Source organism: Aquila chrysaetos, chromosome 1, assembly GCF_900496995.4.
Source record: "Aquila chrysaetos chrysaetos chromosome 1, bAquChr1.4, whole genome shotgun sequence".
Taxonomy (NCBI): Eukaryota; Metazoa; Chordata; class Aves; order Accipitriformes; family Accipitridae; genus Aquila; species Aquila chrysaetos.
The window spans coordinates 81,675,483-81,693,996 of record NC_044004.1 but is presented as its reverse complement, the minus strand read 5'-3'; the positions used below and the strand labels follow the sequence as shown (position 1 = coordinate 81,693,996).

General features: G+C 37.8%; 1 protein-coding gene across 1 annotated transcript in view; it reads left to right on the top strand.

Moving 5' to 3' along the window:
• Positions 1-18,514, top strand: part of ANK2 (ankyrin 2) — a 266,851-nt gene that overhangs the window by 87,343 nt on the left and 160,994 nt on the right. The window contains exon 2 of the mRNA XM_030020810.1: positions 14,784-14,885. Coding sequence (XP_029876670.1) covers positions 14,784-14,885 — 102 coding nt within the window. The remainder of the gene's footprint in view (positions 1-14,783; positions 14,886-18,514) is intronic.

Sequence of the window (18,514 nt, the reverse complement as noted above, 5' to 3'; positions counted from 1 at the left end):
ATTACCTCCGTTACCTGCAGCTGTTACTGAAGCATTTGAAAACTGCTAATTATTTCTCAGCTAACTTTGTGGGGTTTTTGGTTTGGGTCGGGTTTTTTAATTCTGCAGTGGGCCTCTTCTGGGATAATGGGTGGATTCCAAAATGCAATCCTCAAAATGATTTTTATCCTACTGGGCACAATCGTGATAACTAACTCAAACCTAGAGGGAATATCCTTATTCTCAATTTTGGTGGGTTTTTGTTTGTTAGTTTACTTTGATTTTGTTTTGTTTTGGTTTTTTTTAATGATTACTATTCTAGCTAAAAACCCCCTAACTATCCTAAACCAAAAAAAACCAATAAAAACCCAAAAGAAGATCAGACATGATGTAGAGAAGAGCTGAAGTGATCTAGCATCAGAGATTGTCCTTTTTAGATATATTTGAGCTCCTCTGCAATCAAACCCGGGGGATATATCAATTCAAAAGCAAGCTCATCACAGTTATCTACATGAACATGAAATACCATGTGCATCACAGGAATGAAATGGTCATGAAATCTGTACTCCTCATACGTTTTGTCTTGATTTGTAAATATCAAATAGATGCAACTTGAATTAATCATCTTTTTGAGTTAGAAACTCAGAAGGCATTAGCAACATTCTGAAATTTTGTGCTTTATGTAAACAGAGCGAGACCGAGAGCGGTAGGAAAAAAATCAAAACATTCAAAGGCATGCAACTGGGTAATTCAATAACCCTCACATGTAGAGGCATTTCACTCAGTGGGACTTTAACTTTATGTGCTAGGCAGGCTGGCTGTATGCTGGAAAGCAGTTCCCCCCCCCACCCCAACGCCATTTACATGCATAGCTGGCCTGGTAGGTGTAAAAATAGACAGGCAGCGCCTGAATTGGAAATGGTCACCGACTGCTGCCCGCAGTTGCTGGGGTTTCGGGTTCTCCGTGACACAGGACGGCTTTGGGAGAGGGAGCCTGGTACGAGTGGCTGGGGAGCAGAGCACAGGCGGGATCCTCCTCCTGGATCGTCTGCTGTCCTTCGGGAGCACTGGACACCCTCTGCGGCGCAAGGGCAATCCCACTTGCAGGAGTTAGCAGAAGAACTGATATGGGCAATGCACCAATTTGCCAGTCTTGTCATTCAGATAAGGGTTTAAGAACACAAGGGAACTTACAGGATTTGGATAAAACCCCTGACTATTATGGATGCAACAGTGAAGAAAGTAAAGATCCTGAAGCCCTGGTAAGACTTGCCTGAAGAAAACAGGAATCAAAGGGAAAAATTAAGATCGGGGTTGCGCATGTTAGATTTGAAAAGGATCTCTGCTCAGCCTGAGTTTTACTTGATAGCTTGCAATATTAAGAGATCTGCTAAATGTGTCCACGTTCAAGCTTTGCTTTTGCTATTGTGACTGACTGTAATTAAAAAGCAGCTGTCGCTAAGCTGTGCGGTCGCTTACAAGTCTTGTCAGCTACCAAAAGGTTTAGGTATAAGGAGAGAGAACACCATCAGTGAAGCAAGTCTTTCAAATGAATGGATGTAATCAATTATCCTAGTTTACACGACTACTATAAATGATCCTGCATCGATCATTCTCAAAACTTGAACTCGGTAACTTTTTTATAAGCTGTTGTCAGTCCAGTACATGATATTATTTTGTGTTTGCAGTAGAGACAGAGCCCCACAGATCTTTATGCAGATGAGGGTTACAGTGAGTGGGACCAGGCACACGCAAGGGGGTCACGCTGATGACTGCAGGACTTGAGAGTTAGGCATGCAGTAAGTGATTGTAACAGTAATGTCAGCATTTGGTCTGCAAACCAGAAGAAAATCACCGATTTGAATACTTGTATAATGTCTATGGCAAATGAAGTGCCTCTTTGGTCTTTTTTTTTTTTTCTTTTCCTTTTTTTTCTTCCTTAGTTTGGGAAATTCATAATTAAATGGTTATTTCATTCAAAATTTGCAATGAAAGGAGGTAGTGTCAAAACTTCTGCCAGAACAGGAAGATCAGAAAACCTTTAATGTCGATATATCCAAATATTATGTTCTCCCATGTTGATCTAAAATAAATTTGTTCTCAGGTCAATATTATGCCTTGCACTGGCGTGAATTACTGCAATGCATTATAGGAAATGTAGTTGAGATGAGTTACAGTGTTCGTAAGGGAAGAGGAGACAGGAGGCACTCCCAGCAGCAGCTCACAAGAAGTTCTGCTTTGTCCTAGAAAATAATTTTGATGCTGTCTTGGTTTTCTGGTAGGAAATTTTTTTGGCTGAAATTTTCTGACCAGTTTTATTGCTTATTTCACTGACAACACAGTTGGACCAGTTCTTCAGAAACAAAACTTTCTTTGAGCTAAAACATGATATTAAACTATTTCTCTGAGCTTTCAGACAATTTTTTTTCTCCCACCAAGCAGGTTTTGGTTGAATTAACAAATAAGCTCCAACATTTGTGATGGGAAACATGTAGTCAGGGGGAGGGATAATGCAAGCACAGGACTTCCCGGGACTGGGGTGGGCAGGGCACATGCCTGCTTCCATTGCTGAATATGTGCATTTCTTTTCTTGTTTCTGGCATTATCATATTTCCCTTAAGGTGAGTGGCCTGAAGCTGTTTGCGAATGTAAGGAGGTTCCCTGTGACACAAATAAGCAAACTCTGTAACAGTTCTCTCTGAATGTACAGTCTCCAAGCTGCCCTTCTGCATAAGGTCGGGTCTTTGAGGAGGCAGGAGTGAGCCAAATCGAGCAGCATGTGATCTTTGAGTGTTTTTTGGGTTTTTTTTTTGGTTTTTTTTTCCTGGATACTTAGAGCTTTTCATAGCAGGCAGAGATCAGGCACTTTGATAATGTAATTGGTACATTTAATCATAAGATCTTGGCTTTATATGGCTCTGGTAGGGACTGACAGAATTGCTTTAGAATATCTGCCTTGATTCAGATGTTACAGTGCTTGGAGGATTACAAAGGAAAATTGCTCTATTTCCCTAAGAAGGTTTACAATCTCTCATTATAATTATTTTTTTGATTCCTTACCAAAATGTAAAAAAAAAAAAAAAAAAAAAAAGAAAGAAACAAAAAAAAGATGTCTGTGAATTAGAAATGTCAGCGAAGTTTTGTCCTGAAGGGAGAAATTGTATATTGTTTTTTTTTTTTCCCCAAACAGGAATATAGTATCCAGCACAATACTTTGTTAGCTATACATTTCTTATGCTTTTATATAGCTGTAGCCACACTCGCTGTCTTGGTTTATCAAAAAGGGTGCCACATCAAGCTGAATATGATGACTCCGTGAATCTCATATCAAGCTACAAGGTTCAGAATAATTCAATTGGTGTTCAGCCAACTCAAATGGCAGAATTGCTTTGCATAATCTAATCTTTTCTAAACTAAAACCAAATAGAATCTGCTGTTTCAGGTCTGTCTTGCTGAAGAAATCGGGAATGTGTTGGTTTGACTATCCCGAATTGTCTATAGGATGCCAAATAACTTTCTCAAATGGGGAGTAAAATTTTGATACTGAGTTCATATTTGAAATAACTGCAGCATTAAAAAAAACCCCAAACCATTTCATAATCCTGTATTGTAGATTTAATTACTTTTTTTTTGATGTGCTGAAACAAAGACATCTCAGATGACAAAACACTGAGGTTTGTCGCATTCACTGTACATGAGTCTCCCTCTTTACTTGGTTATTTAATTACCTTTATATTTGCTCTTGAAAGTATATGATCTAGTCTTGCTTTGTGGTGCTGGATCATGTTGTATTTCAGACTACCTAGGACAGACTGCTCTCTGAGTTTAAGGACAGGATCATTCTAAACTCCTACTGCATCATTCAGAGGAGGAGTTTTCTCTCCCTGCTCAAGGTAGTGGATTTGGCAGTGTGGACTTTTATGTCATTGTACAAGACAGTGGGAGAGTCAATATAGGGAGCAGACTGTGAAGCAGCGATGCTGAGAAGTGATAAGCAATTTGCAAAAACTTGGGAAATATCTGTGTTTGCAGAGTGTAGGATTCATGGTCCAGCCAGTGCCTTTCACTCCCATTACTACAGCAAATGTGAGTGAGTGCCTGGGATTGAAACTAGAAAGTTTTAAATACTTAAGCAGGCCAGAGCCATGTGTTATGGTCTTCTAAAACGGGGGCTTACAGGCAGTGTGAAATGCAGCCAAAGAGCTATTAATTCTGTGTATTTTAGACATGTACCTTGAAGTGGGATAAACTGCTTTTAGGAAGTATCCCTTTTCATTATTATTAATACTCGATGCCATAGGGAGCGTCTGGGGCCTGCTTGAATTAGAGGTGTAGCTTTCATACAGGTGAAGTTAGATGAAAGTGGTTCCTCTCTGCTGTCCAGAGCTGAATTGTTTGAAATTTAGGCCCAGGATTACGGGAGTTTTGTTTTATAGGTAGTGTTCAGCTGGGAATTAAGGATAAACAACAAGTGCTTAATATTATGACCAGTATACAAATGGCAAATGTCACAGTTAATGAAGAGAAGGGTTTTGCGTGGTTTAGATGTGCTTCAGTTGTAATTCCCCAGCTGATTGGGGATAAATTAATGTGAAGAGAGAAAGGGAAATTATCTGTGCTGGGTACGATGCTATTTGTATGAATCCTAAAAAAAAAAACAACAAAACAAACAAACAAAAAAACCAAAAACCAAACAACCAAAAAAGCAACCACCTCCTAAATGAAACCTGGTTTCTTCCCACAATGGACAAAGTTCAAAATTCTTCATTTACTGCTTCAGTATCTGTTTTACCTTTCTGTACAAGTAAGGTTGTTATGATGAGTTTTGCTGGCAGAACTGGCATTGAATTAGAAACTGCTGCATGTCAGTAACACCCTTTTTGTTTGCATCTATTTTAGTCCATCTCAAAGGAACACAAAATCATTTTTTTCTGTTTGTGGTACATGTAAGTTTGAATCAATGGGCAATCGGTTTGATTTTTAGCACTGATGGTGTTAGCACATTTCTCTTATTAGAGAATGTCCCCTTGACAGTAAGACAAGGGATGGAAGGGGATGAAAAATTAACAAGAGTGATAGAATTATCTGTCAACATTCTGTTAGGAACTTCATTACAGGTTAGGTTTTTTATTAAGCTCAGTTATTATTCTGCTAGATATGCTTGGAATGGCATCCTAATTCTTTCTAGAGGTGTTCTAGCATTATTACCTCTTTATTTAGGAACATCATTAGTAATGGAAACTTGCTATGGAAACCATTTAAAAGCCTGCCAAGTTCTACAGTTGTTACTAACACCTCAGAATCTCAATATGTGGTATACAGATGATCCTAAATATTTTTCCTTCCTTTAATATTATTCAGTTCCTTTGGTGGAAATCTTGTTTTCATATCAGTATTTAAGAAACTTCAGTAAATGTGTGTGTCGCTTAGAACTAAGACGGGTCTTGTGGTTCATTTGAAGATAACCTGAATCCTTGTTGTTTCAGGAGATGACTAAATGATACTTTCACTCAAAATCCAGCACAGGAAATTTTCCCATTAAACAATAGGATTTATCCATTTCTATTTTTAGAGTAGTTTAAAAGTCTTAGTAAAAGACATGAAGATTTTTCTAGTGTTTATGATTACTCAGACTATGGTAAAAACTTACACTCTTTAAACCCATATACTTTGGGGTTTGGTTTGTTGGTTTGGGGTTTTGGTTTTTTTTTTTCCTCTTCCTTCTTTTTAAAAAAATCCAGGCCGTGTTTTCCAGGCGCTTTTGAGATTCTATTTTTTAGATTCACACTGATGACTATAATTCAGACTTGCACACATTGTTTCCAAGCTGGGACTTATACCGAAATGTTTGTTTTTGAGAACGTGAATAGCCCAGTGGGACATAAGGGTTTACACATGCCTGAAGTTCAGCTAGTACTGAAGTGCTGTTCTGGATTAGAACCTAATTACTGATGTTACTTTCTATTTTAAAATCAGTATGGATTGAAATAACTTCTATCATTTCAAATACTGTTTTTGGAAGGAACATGCAGCTGGGCAAAAAAGACTTTTATTCTATTCTTTTTCATAGAGGACTATGCCGTTTTGCCTCAGTTCTCACAAATCCTTCATTGACATAATAAAAGTCAGCTGGCAGCGAGTCCAGTATGTCAAATTAATGAACGTAGTGGGAGGACTCCTACAGATGTCTGTGACAGCTAAGTATCATAAAGGGTTTATAGAAGACATTTGCTTCTTGGCTCAAGTAAGGGTTGATTTTACATTAGTTTTCTCTTCCTCTTTTGCTGCTGCTGTATTTGCTAATATTGGCCCAAACTCAGGAACACAGTTAAGCGTGTATTTAAATCCATCCTTTAGCTAATAACTTAAATCTGTTTAATTTGAGATCAATTGGACCTAAAGATGTGGTAAGAATTTTGAAGTGTTTGAAGCCTTTTGCCAAACGTAGCCCTTTATTCTTCTCCTGGTAAAAAAGAAAGCAAAACTGATTAGGCATTTGTACATTCCAGTGGAAAGAAAAGGGTGGCTGGATGGCTGGTATCCTACAAGCTCTGGAATTTCAAGGAGGAGTTGGCAAAAGAGTCAAAGGTGTTGAAATATAACAGCCAGCATAAAATGAAAGTCATACCTTATGGATAATTGGGAATTTTCCCATCAATATCAAAAGACAGAATAGTTGAAGCCTGGCTTTTCCATTAGTAAAAATTAGAAGGGTCCGTAAGCATGTAATAACTTTCAGTTGTGTCTGTCTGGAGCGATCTTGTAGCAGGAACTGGTATTCAGATAAAGCTGTTAGCTAGGCATTGTTTTCTCCTCCTTATGTTACTCAAAAATATATGTTTGTTGGGGTAGTGCAACAGCAGTAAGAAACTTTCTAAATATCAAATGCAGCTTTCTGAGAATAGCCTTCATAGTAAGACATGAAACTGCTACAAAACTGTCATATGCAAATATTAAAATTAGTGGAAGAAGTCTTTCAATTCAACAGTTACTAAAACATGTTGGAATTATAATACATTTGTTATTTTATGATGTGCATATATCATAACGCGTTCCTCAACCTAGTTTTATTTTCTTAGCTTCTTTGCAATGGCTCTTTCCATCTCCAGTCATACCAATGAAATTAATTTCTCAAGGACACTCTAAGTCTTGAATATTGTTGCACACTGTGTCTCCTTTGGGTTGCAGCTTCTTTGTCTGACATAAGAAAGCTTTTACCAGTATGTATAATAAACACAAACAACATTAGTCTTCCCGCCTACTTTGGCACGGTATAATTTTGGCTCCTACACATTCCTTAGTAGATCTCATGAGAGAATATTAATTCAGAGGAACACAGGACATACTGAAGGGGTCACTTCTGGATCTAGTCAACTCCATCAGAGGTTTCTGTGTCAGGCAATCATTTTCTGTGTTTAAATATGAGCAAGCTAGTTTTGATTTGAAATCGCTGAATGTTTTAAGCCTGGGTCGTATGCAGTGTATATCAGAAAAGCTTTTTCTTTTCTTGTAGCTATTTCACTGTCTTGTTATTACACAATACTTTATCTGTAAATAGTAATAGTCTTTATGCCAAAGTTTGAGCCCGTGTCCATACTGTATGCAGCATTACGGTGAGGGCAACTCCAGCCACAGTTCTAGCTCCGTGCCAGTAAAAGTGGTGCCGACTTCTCTGTCTCCTTCGTGACATTCTATGATTAATTGGCCTAAATACTTAAAGTGCCTTAAATTATTCAGGTGCATAATATGTACTTAAAAGAATATTTTTATTTTTCTGATTTATAACCATCATCATCGACCTAGAGAGATAGACCCCTGAGATTAAAACAATTAATTGCTAGATGCTATTAGCTACATCTTGGTAGAGAATTTTTAACTTGCTAGGGATCTCTTGTCTCTGAAAGCTTGTCTTCCTCTTTACACTTCACAGTTCCTGTGATTCAGCTTCTCATTGCTTAAAAAAAAGGTTAATTTATTGTAAGGTCAGTTGTGTCTTTTTCCTGGATGAGAAGATGCTTTAGATTATAAGGAAGAGATGTTTACTTAAGACTGCTGTTTTAGAATTGTGGGCTTTTCAGTTCAACTGTTCATTAACAAATTTTATACAACCAAAGGTACATAGCAGAATGAATTAGATCCGAAATGCCTATACATGCTTGAATGGGAAAAGCTGTGTGATACAAATACTTTTTTGAAATAAGAAAATTGGGCACGTTGTTCATCCAGGAATTTGGATACTGAAATTTCTTTAAGGTCTGTGATTTAATCTATCTTCCTTCATGACTTCCAGTAAATTAACAGGAGGGAAACATACATTTTTATAAGCAAAGGAATTGGCTTTGAAAGTAAAGCATTGTATTTATTTTCTTTCAGAAGATGAATATTATTTCAATAAAGTCTGGGAAAATATGTTTCCATTATAGCTGTTGTCATCTCGTTTAACTCATCTACCAGTGTTAGATTACTAAGCCTGTGCCATTGCATGTCCAAGATTTAGCTCACATTTTGGCATGCATATCAGAACTTCAGGCTGAAGACTCTGCTGTGGTAGTTCAATTAAAAAAAAAAAAAAAAAACAAAACAAAAAAACAAAACCAAAAACCAAAACCTTTGCCTTCTTGCAGTCATAGCTGCATCTTAGGCTTGCAGTCCACAATATCACCATTGTTCTGTTGTGATGCCTTTTGGAGATCAGCAGCCCTTTGCCCTCAATAAAAAGAAAATTCAGGGTACAAAAGATAAAATGTGAGCTGCTGCAAAACTAGCTGGCAAGTTTTACAGAAACTGTTCTGCAATGAAAAAGCATTCCTTTTGAAGTCCCACCTTTTACATTTGAATGCTAGTATGGAAAAAACTACCATACTGGCAAAAAATACCTATGTGATAAATGAGTTGAGTAATGGTAACGCCTCATCTGTGCCACTTTTAGAGTTGCACCCAATTAAACGCTGGCTGGTTTGAAGAGATGGTTTCTGAAATCAGAGAATAACTAAGCCAATCGGGACAAAATTTAGTGCTTGTTTCAAAGGTGGGAGCATAAATCGACTCTCTAGCAAGTATGGCATAATAAAAAATTACTGGAATGTGTTTACATATCTGTCGCTCCCCCCCCCCCCCCCCCCCCCTTAAGTACTGAATAACATCAAGAAGCCATGAAAACTTGAGTTTAGATTATGCAACTTTCCTTCTGCGGTGAGCTGAATTCTCAACTCCAGGCATTACCTGAATATATTGACATGATGAGCCATCAGTCAATTAAGAGCTTTTTAATGAAGAAGAAGAGGTAACAAGCCATTGGGATTTTACTAATAATAGAAACGGCTGTTGGACAAACTCTGCCTCACAACTCTGAAGTTTGTAAATGGCATTAACACTGTCAGATAACCCTGAATACTGCCATATTGACAATTTCTGTCTTAATGCTGATTTTATGTGCAATAGTAATACAGGATTCAATTTAACATGAAGGTTTTTATAACTGCTTATGATTTGAGTTTCTTGATTTACATAAAGCATACAAGTTAATAGCAGGTTTTGCTCAGGGCCAGCCTCTTCAAAAGTTATAGCTAAATAAATTTCTTCTATAAAATCAGTGCAGTATGTCCCAGAGTCAATGCTTGAAAGGTACGTCTAAAAGGGTTATTAGTATTCAGAGACACACTTCCATACACATACAAACCAAAAATGTTAAATTAAGGTGTAAAACTACTATTTTGTTATTATACATAAGTTTTGAGTTCTGTTTTTGCTGTCATTCAATTAATAAGCTGTATTTAACAGATGAGAGTTGTTCAGTAGGCCTTGTTGCTAGAGTCCGTTCTCCCACAGAGATATTTGTGATTATGGACAGGCTGAGGTCATTCACCTTATTTGCAGGGGGAAAAAACCCAAAGCCAACCTGCAGGAATAATTTTACTATAGACTTGATTTCAAACAAGTATTTGGATGGTTTGGATAATGTTAATATGAAAGCTGTCTTTTGAAAACTGAAGCCTCCTACTCCTCCAGTCTTTCCTCCTTAAGCATGAAGCTGGTTTTCACCAGCAAATTTGAATATGTGGAGAAATTCCTATGAGTTTGGTACAGCATATGATTTCACAATTTATTTTTGCACATATATAAAATGTGGCTATAAAATGCCTTTGAGAAACAGGCGTGTGCCATGCGCACTAAGTGATGTGGTATGCTATGAGACAGGAAAGGCAACCAGAGCAAGGACAGAGGAACCAGAAGGGAAGGTTTCTGACTATTTGAATAAAACACTAATTTCCATCTATGATTTAATTACTGAAATTTCCTGAGCTATATGTTTCAAAATCAGGTAAAATTCTGGCATTGCAATTAGCAAGAGAGAGGTTGAATCCACAGCCTCTCAGTCATTTTTTAAAAAAACATATATTCACTCGATCATTTCTTCTGTTTTCTTATGCAATATCTGACAACTAGCTACTTATAAAGAACACGTGTGCATTCTGCTGTGAGTGTGCTTAAGGTTATAGTGATTTTTTTCACTTTGTAGTTTCTTTGTTTATAGTACTCTGTAAAGTCTCATTTCTGGCTGAAATTATTTATCCTCAGTCGAAAGTTAAAGAAGAAAAGTTAAGTTAAAAGATAGGAGCTTTTTATAATGTTCAGTAACACTAAATATTCCTCACAAATCTATAGCATGTATTAGAACTGCATTGCAAACAGAGTTTTTTAAAAAAGTAGGTATCAAAGGCTTGTAGTACTGTTACTGCATATGTATTGCAAGTTGTGTTGGGTTTGTGGTATTTTTTTTTTTTTTACAGTGACTGTTGTCCTTCTCTTCGGTCAATACTTGGTATCTGTAGAACTGCAAATAAATAGTCCAGATCCAATCATGATTGTAGTGAAAAGAAAAATTCTCTATGGAGCTGTCAAATGTTAACTACTCTAAGTGGTGCATTTTTCATAGAGCACTTTGGATGTCTCGTAGTAGTACATTAGAAAAAGCTTGTTAAGTCCACAGACTGTGTGTTTGTCCCATACTGAAAAAATACCATCTAAGTATTCTTCAATCCTTCATACTTTATTCTAACAGCATGTTAATAACATATTGAGTAGATTGCCCAGCCATAGTGGCCACATGTAAACAAAGTGATCCTTAATTCTGACTGCCCTGAAGCGTGGGTGGCATGTAGAGATGCCAGCTGAGACTTTGCAAATTAACATGTCAACATTGGAGTTTCCTGGATTGCGAGCCTCTCGTTCTCATGTTCACATGGTTGCTGGTAGCTACGTAGAGGCGTACTTTTCTCTTGCAAGCCTTTCTTTTCCTTACTGGTAGAGTGCTTGCTTTTGAGTATGGTCTGCATACTTGTGTAAAACTCCTAAAAAAAAAATCTCAGGGGTGTGTGCACATAGGAAGAGATGATGTGATAAGTATCATATAGTGCGAAGGACTCTGGCTCCATGTTTTTATCTTCTTTCTTGTAAAGAAAGTGTCTTCAAATGATAGTTTGTTGACACTTTGTCTTCACCAGTCAAAAAACTGGTAAAGACCAATATGCCAGCTTCTGTGCCACTGAAATTCATCATGAATTCAACTAAAAATCTACATGTGAGGAAACAAAGTATGTCATGAAATTACTGAATCAATTGGAAGAGCCCACAGGTCAAAAATCACAGTTTCCTAGCATGGTAAGACTACAGGAAACTGCTGCTGTTGACTACTGAGACAATTTTGTCAAAATGGATTTGAATTTTTAATGTGCTAAAGTGAGTAAATTGCTGAGACAGCAGTACTGACAAAAATGCTTTTTAAAGGCCTTAAAAGAATGGGGGAAAGGACAAACTACTGATGACCTACCGAAAAATTAGAGTTGACAAACCAGAAAAGAAAATACAGATCTGAGTACTCCTAACTTCAGGACTTCTAAGCTTTGAAACACAGTGCTGCATCTTTTGAGTATTTCATGGAAGTGCTCACTAGTATGTGAATTTGTATACAAAGCAGCTGAATTGCTGCGTCGTTGTCTTCAATTTGTGTGTTCAAGTTTGATATAAAAGAGAACATCATGCAAGTCTGTGAGAAACTATTCCGAAATAGGGGAGGCCAGACTGTGAAGAGATGGGTACAATCATATTCATCTAATATGAGATCAGTACATGTTACAGTGAGAAGATTCATAAAAAGACAAAGATCATGTATGCTAGGATTTTCAAAGGCACCTAAATGAAATACCAAGATCTCATTGTGTTTCATGGGGATTTTAGCAGTTTTGTCCCTCTTCTGTTCACAGTCAGGCACTGTTACTTCAGAGTGAGAACATACACAACAAGAGATGCTTCTGGAATAAAACAGGGAGTTAATCGTGAAGAGTTAATTCATAATAACTCCTCATGTAGACAAGAAGTTCATATTCCACTTTGTGATCGATATTCAGATGTATGTAATGTGTCTTGAAGTGATGTGCATTGCAGGAATTTAATTTTGAGATAACAAAAGTATGAATCAAGGAAGTGGGAATCTATTCGGAAAGCGCTGCTTGCGTCGTCTTAGCCATAAACAAATGGAATATAGTCGTATGGTCTTAGCTACAATCTGAGCTTCCAGCAATAATGGAGAGACTTTAACATTTTTAGCCTTTCATGTTACTCTGCGTGAAAGAAAAGGAAGTGATGATTGATTCATCCCTAGTAAAATAGAAGTTGTAGATGTTCGTTTCTTGCATCGTTCTCCCTTAACCTTTTAAAAGTATAAAAACAGATGATTGCTGTTTTGCCATGGTAAATTATTGTAGAAGTAGTAAACCATGAAAAAAAATGGGGAAAAAGAAGGTAAAATGTGTGTCCTATTGAGGGCAAAGATGCTTTTCCCATTAATTTCAGGACTGTCCAGATTTACCCCTTGTGTGCTCAAATATTTGTTCTTCATTGATGTTTTTACCAAGACAGTTGATTTTTCAAGGACATTTAAATATTAAAATCCAATTTTGTGTCTCCATGTGCATATGCGCATCACGGGAGATGGTGCAATGCTAATAGCTATCCTTCGATCTTAAAAGGGATCTCTTTCAAGTACCTGTCAGAACCTGCTCCTGTGTCAAGCCTCATCCAAATGCTTGCCTGACTGAAGCCTGAAGCTATAAAAGGGTTCTGTCAACGTGAATTCCTGCGCTACCTTCCCCTTCACCCTGCTGCGTGTTTAGAAAGATGGTCTGTTTTCTTAACAGTAAAAGATGTGGAAAATGTGCTGAAGTTTGCTGGAAGGAATTTAAAAGGAAATATTTTTGTCTTGGCATGTAGCGCAGTTGTAAGAAGAATCATTTTGATGACATCCATCTGTTGCAGATTAAAATAGGTTGGAATTGGGGATTGTGAAGTGAATTAGTACAGTGTGTTAAGTAGGGTGATGGAAATAAATGCATTGAAATGGATTGGGTGACTGAAATTAATTGCTTTGTTGATCAGTATTAATAAGCTGAAAGTGGGAGGCTTTTAGGATATTCTTGTGATGTGAAAGAATGGCTTTCACCTGGTGTTTCTGACAGGGAGGTGCAATTAGATGAGAAACATGCTCCATTGGAGGTGTTTCAGTGGAACGCCAAGTACTAGTCCAATAGCGTGCATGCCCTCCTGTACCTCTCTAATCACATCCCCACAAAACAGGCTTTTACAGTTATTTATCTGCTTTTTGAAACTCACTCCTACTCTATTTATTTATTTTAAGTATGAAAATTGTTACTGTCTCTGTGTGCGTTCCCAAATGCTTATTCTGTTTAATCATTACTTCTGTTGCACGACTTTGGTTTTTTCCTCTTGGTATCTGCAGTTGCATTAGTAGCCAATTTACCTGTGAGTAGGTTCACGTGTGGGTGAACATCAAAGAATGTGCTGGTTTCAAATAGCCAATGTAATTTCATGTCGTAACTGTAGATAAAGGCAAGAGGGCTGACACATTTCACGCTCCCTTGCTTAACAGTACATCCCACAATCTGGCTAAAAAATGAAAACATGATTTTATTTTTTTTTAACCTATAAATGCTAATGGGGCTTTAAATGTGAACGTATGAATGCAGGCAGTTTAGGAGTGAGCGTGTTTACAACATTATCCTGGATTTAGATACTCAGGCTTGAGTACTTCATCCGCTTTGTTCTATGGTTAGCTACACTTGCAGCGCTGCCTGGTTTTGTGTGGGTTTTTTTTGTTTTTTTTTTTTTTTTTTTTTTTTTTTTAGCATGCTCCAATTCTGTGTCACTGGTGATAAAATATATCCATTGGACTCTTTTGCTCTTGGATATTGTTTTTTTGCCAGTGTGTACCTCTGTGTTAAGCCAGTGTGTGTGCATGAATAGGCACTGTAGTCATGTAACTTTTTATGCCAAGTACAAATCCAATGCCAATGTATGTTTTCTTAAGTAGCATAGCCAATAACAGGATTGGTCAATTATTTTCCAGAGTTTTGAGCATATATATATACATATATATATATAAACCCAGAAAACTATGGCTAGTAAGTTGATGTATTAATTTTTTTGTTGTTGCTAATATCAGTTACAACGATTTCTGGTTTTTTTTCTTTGGTTCATGCTTAATTTTGAACTTCAGCAATTATTGCGCTATTTTGCTCACTCTGACAGGTCTGCAGTTCTTTTGTGCCAGTATTGCCTTCTCCAAGTATGTATATGCTAATTAATGCAGATATAATGCAAAGTCAGTTTTCTTCACAGTTTTATTCTCCTGCAGCATAAAATGTGGAAACCTTTCACTGATGCTGAAGTTGTACTCTCTTTCAAGCGGGAGCTAACTAGAGAATTTTTTTCTTTTTATCTTTTTACAGTCTGACAGCAATGCAAGCTTTCTCCGAGCTGCCAGAGCTGGCAATCTGGACAAAGTAGTGGAATACCTGAAAAGTGGAATAGACATTAACACATGTAATCAGGTAAGATATTTGAAAGACAGAAGTTTGCAAGGACGAGTTGCACAAACCCCCCCTCAAAACCTATTTTTTTCAGGCTAGGTTATTTCATGCAGATGTTTTGATTCACGGCAAGCTATGTTTTCAGTCTTGTTCTTCAGTGGTATCTTTCTACAGGAAGCTGATAATGTCTATAAAATTGAGCTGCTTTTAGTAAAGCTTTCTGTAAGCCTTTTTGGGCTCCTCTTTCTTGCCAGTGTCCTGCAGGTATGGATATATGTTAGTGAAGTACCTATGATCAAAACTTAAGGTATGCTTTGGTAGTCTAACACTAATGGACCTGCTATGGTGAAGTTCCATTCCAATGGAAACAGTGAGCTCTAAATATAGTTGCATTCTTCAAAATACTCAAGTTATGCAAAAAAAAAAAAAAAAAAGTTCTAATTCAGGAAGTTATTATGTAGTATTCTTTGGATACAGGTAAATACTATGATAAAATATGCCTGGATATCAAGTTGAAGGTTCTCAGTAATTCTAGTTGCTTTCTTTGTAGAAAGCTACAGTGTAGATGGCCTGAAGCATCTGTGTTCAGCAAAACCCACCCCACTCCCAGTCTGCTTGGTTTTGTATTGCTGTGAGAGAGTGAGATTGAACTCTCTGTCTGAACAGGAGACTTGGAAAGCTGAGGCCCACCCATTACCCAGTTTTCTTTCCCATACGGAGAGTGTCTCATTCTTTTATTTGTCTGGAGCAGTGGGACTATGCCAACACTCATATTTTTTGCTCTGTTAGTTATTGCTGTTTATATATTGTATCCATTTATTAATTGTAATGAGGCATGCCCATGTAACGGGTATTCTTAATTTTAATGAAAGATACGCCTTTCTCTAGAGAACTTGCATTGCAAATAGGAGTTGAGGAGCAATAGGTATTACAACAAATAGATGAGCAGAGGATGGCAGTGAGATGACTGTGATTAATAAATTCTACAGCATGCCAGCTGTCAGGATTTGGGATTATTTATTTATTTTTAAAGCTATTTCAAAGACCTCTTTTTTGGCATTTTCACAGGTGTAGGGGTTTAAAAGAAAGTTCCAAATTTCCTGTTGCAAATGTTTGTCCAAAGGACAGTGTGGGCTGGCATCCTTGGCAGAGCCAAGGAAGAAGTTGAAAGCTGTGTATGAAAAATGGTATCCCTAGCTTACATGTGAAGATATTGCTTGGAAGTTTTGAAGTGAGGTGTGCTTGAATGAATAAGAGAAGTGAAGCTGATGGAGACTAACCATGTTTTTCAGGCAACAGTTTGCAAAGATGAATGCAGTACTGTTTGAGTGGATTTCAAAATTGAGTTGCAAAACATTTTTCAGTCACCTGAAGAAGTTTCTTGTAAACGTCATTTTTTTCATATTCAGTGTCTTATGTTTAAGCCTTGTAGCACAGGGACATTTTTAGAGTTTTGGGCTTCTACCAAGAGCAAGTGTTCTCTTCCAGGACACGCTCTCATTCATATGATAGTAATAACAATAACTTAAAAAAAGAAATTACGGGTCTAAATTTGTAACAGACTTTTTACTATTCTTGAATAAATTATCCTGGTCCTATTTCCAATATGTTGATACATGTTTCTCCAAAATAAAGAAATATGGTCTGTGTTTTCGGTTTTATGCTTAATTTTCAGGTCCTGTTAGTGCTTGGCTTGCTCATTAAATTAATGCAAATGCTGGGGGAATGGGATAGGAATTGAATAAGTCAAACCAAACAGAGCAGATGCTAGCAAAATAAATAGGTAAATTTGCACATTATCTGTGTATTTTATTAATCCTTTTTATTCAGATCATTCAGTTAATATTTTAGCAAGCAAATTTTAGAACTAAAATATTATTTGCTTGTACACAATACTCTATTAAAATCAGGTTTTTCAATTTTTTTTCCTATTTTGTGCTGAAAAGTATCATCTAAGTATCACTAAATAACCTAAAGACAGAAAAAGGATGGAAAGTATGTGCTTTACTGAAGAGAAGAAAGATAATTCCATTGTGAATCTAATGTCCCCCCATCATTCACATTACATTTATGTTTGATTTAATAAAAAATATTCCCTTTCTGGCAGAGTACGTTTCAGGTATAAGACATTTAGACCTGCTCTGCCCTTTGGGAAGTGTGTAGGGATGGAATATACTGGTACCAGATAGTGGAAAAAATTGAAGTAACAAATATTATTTTAGGTTTTGTATAGAGAAAACATCCATGTTGTCTTATGTCTTCTGACTGCTCTTCAGATTAAGATCAGAAATAATCAAGGTTTTCATTACTGTGTCCTGAGACACAGTTGTGGCTCCTAATGTAAATTGTGTCCATAAGCTGAGCTGCTAGTTGCCGTGGACATACCTATGATAAATAAGTAAAATATTTAGGAAATAAAGCTGTATTTATCTTTGGAATTAGTAAGGAAATGATGTTGTGACTCCATTAAGCTGTGACAGCTAATAAATTGCTCTCCAGGGCAGCTAGAAGGAAAAAGGCTGTTGAAACAGCACTTCTATGTTTTTTTGAACGACTAAGGTGAAAGGTACACATTTTCCAAGTCAATCATCAGACTGAGAGCTTGAGTTGTTTTCCTGCTCTGATACGAACGTGGGCTTTAGAAGCCGTGGATTCCTTTGGTAGCAAAGAAATGCTACAAAAGCATGGGTTTGCTTTGGTGGCAAGAGTAATAATCCCCCATGATACTGTAAGCCTTCATTTTTCTGAAAGAATTTTAACAAAGTCATTGGGGAGTATGCTCTGGAATAGTACCCTGCCAGCAGTGCTGATGGCAGATTCCTCAGTGTTTGGAATTTGATTTGCAATTACTATATCTCTGAAACCTTGGTGAAGAAATGAACCTTTTGTTTTTCTTCTTTGATATCTGGAGGCCACTTGTATGAAAATTATTAGTAAGTTGCTTCAGAAACCTGTAAAGGGATTACTTTGAAGGGGCAGAAAGAGTTGTGAGTTTTTTAAAGGTAGTATTCGTACATGTCGTGGTTTAAGCCCAGCTGGTAACAAATGATCAGGAAGCCGCTCGCTCATTCCACTCCCCCCCCCCACCCCGGTCCTGGTGGGATGAGGAGAAAATACAAAGAAAAGCTCATGGGTCAAGACAAGGACCGGGAGGCATCACTCCCCACTTATGGTCATGGGCAAAAGACAGGCTCAACTTGGGGAAGAAACAAAATCAATTTAATTTACTACCAATCAAACCAAAACAAGGATGTTAGGAAGTAAAACCCAACCTTAGAACACCTTGCCCCCCACCACTCCCTCCTTCCCGCCTCAGTTCCACTCCCGGTTCTCCCCCTCCTCCCGCCGGCAGCGCAGGGGACGGGGCTGGGGTCGGTTCCTCACACGCTGTCTCTGCCGCTGCTCAGGGGGAGGAGGACTCCGCACTCGTCCCCTGCTCTGCCGTGGGGTCCCTCCCACGGGAGGCAGTTCTCCACGAACTTCTCCAGCGCGAGTCCTTTCCACGGGCTGCAGTTCCTCACAAACTTCCCTGGCGCGGGTCCTTTCCGCGGGCCGAGCTTCAGTCACACGCTGCTCCAGCGCGGGCTTCCCCAGGGAGCGGCGGCCATCTTGGGGGGCATCCATCCCCCTGCTCCGGCGTGGGCTCCTCT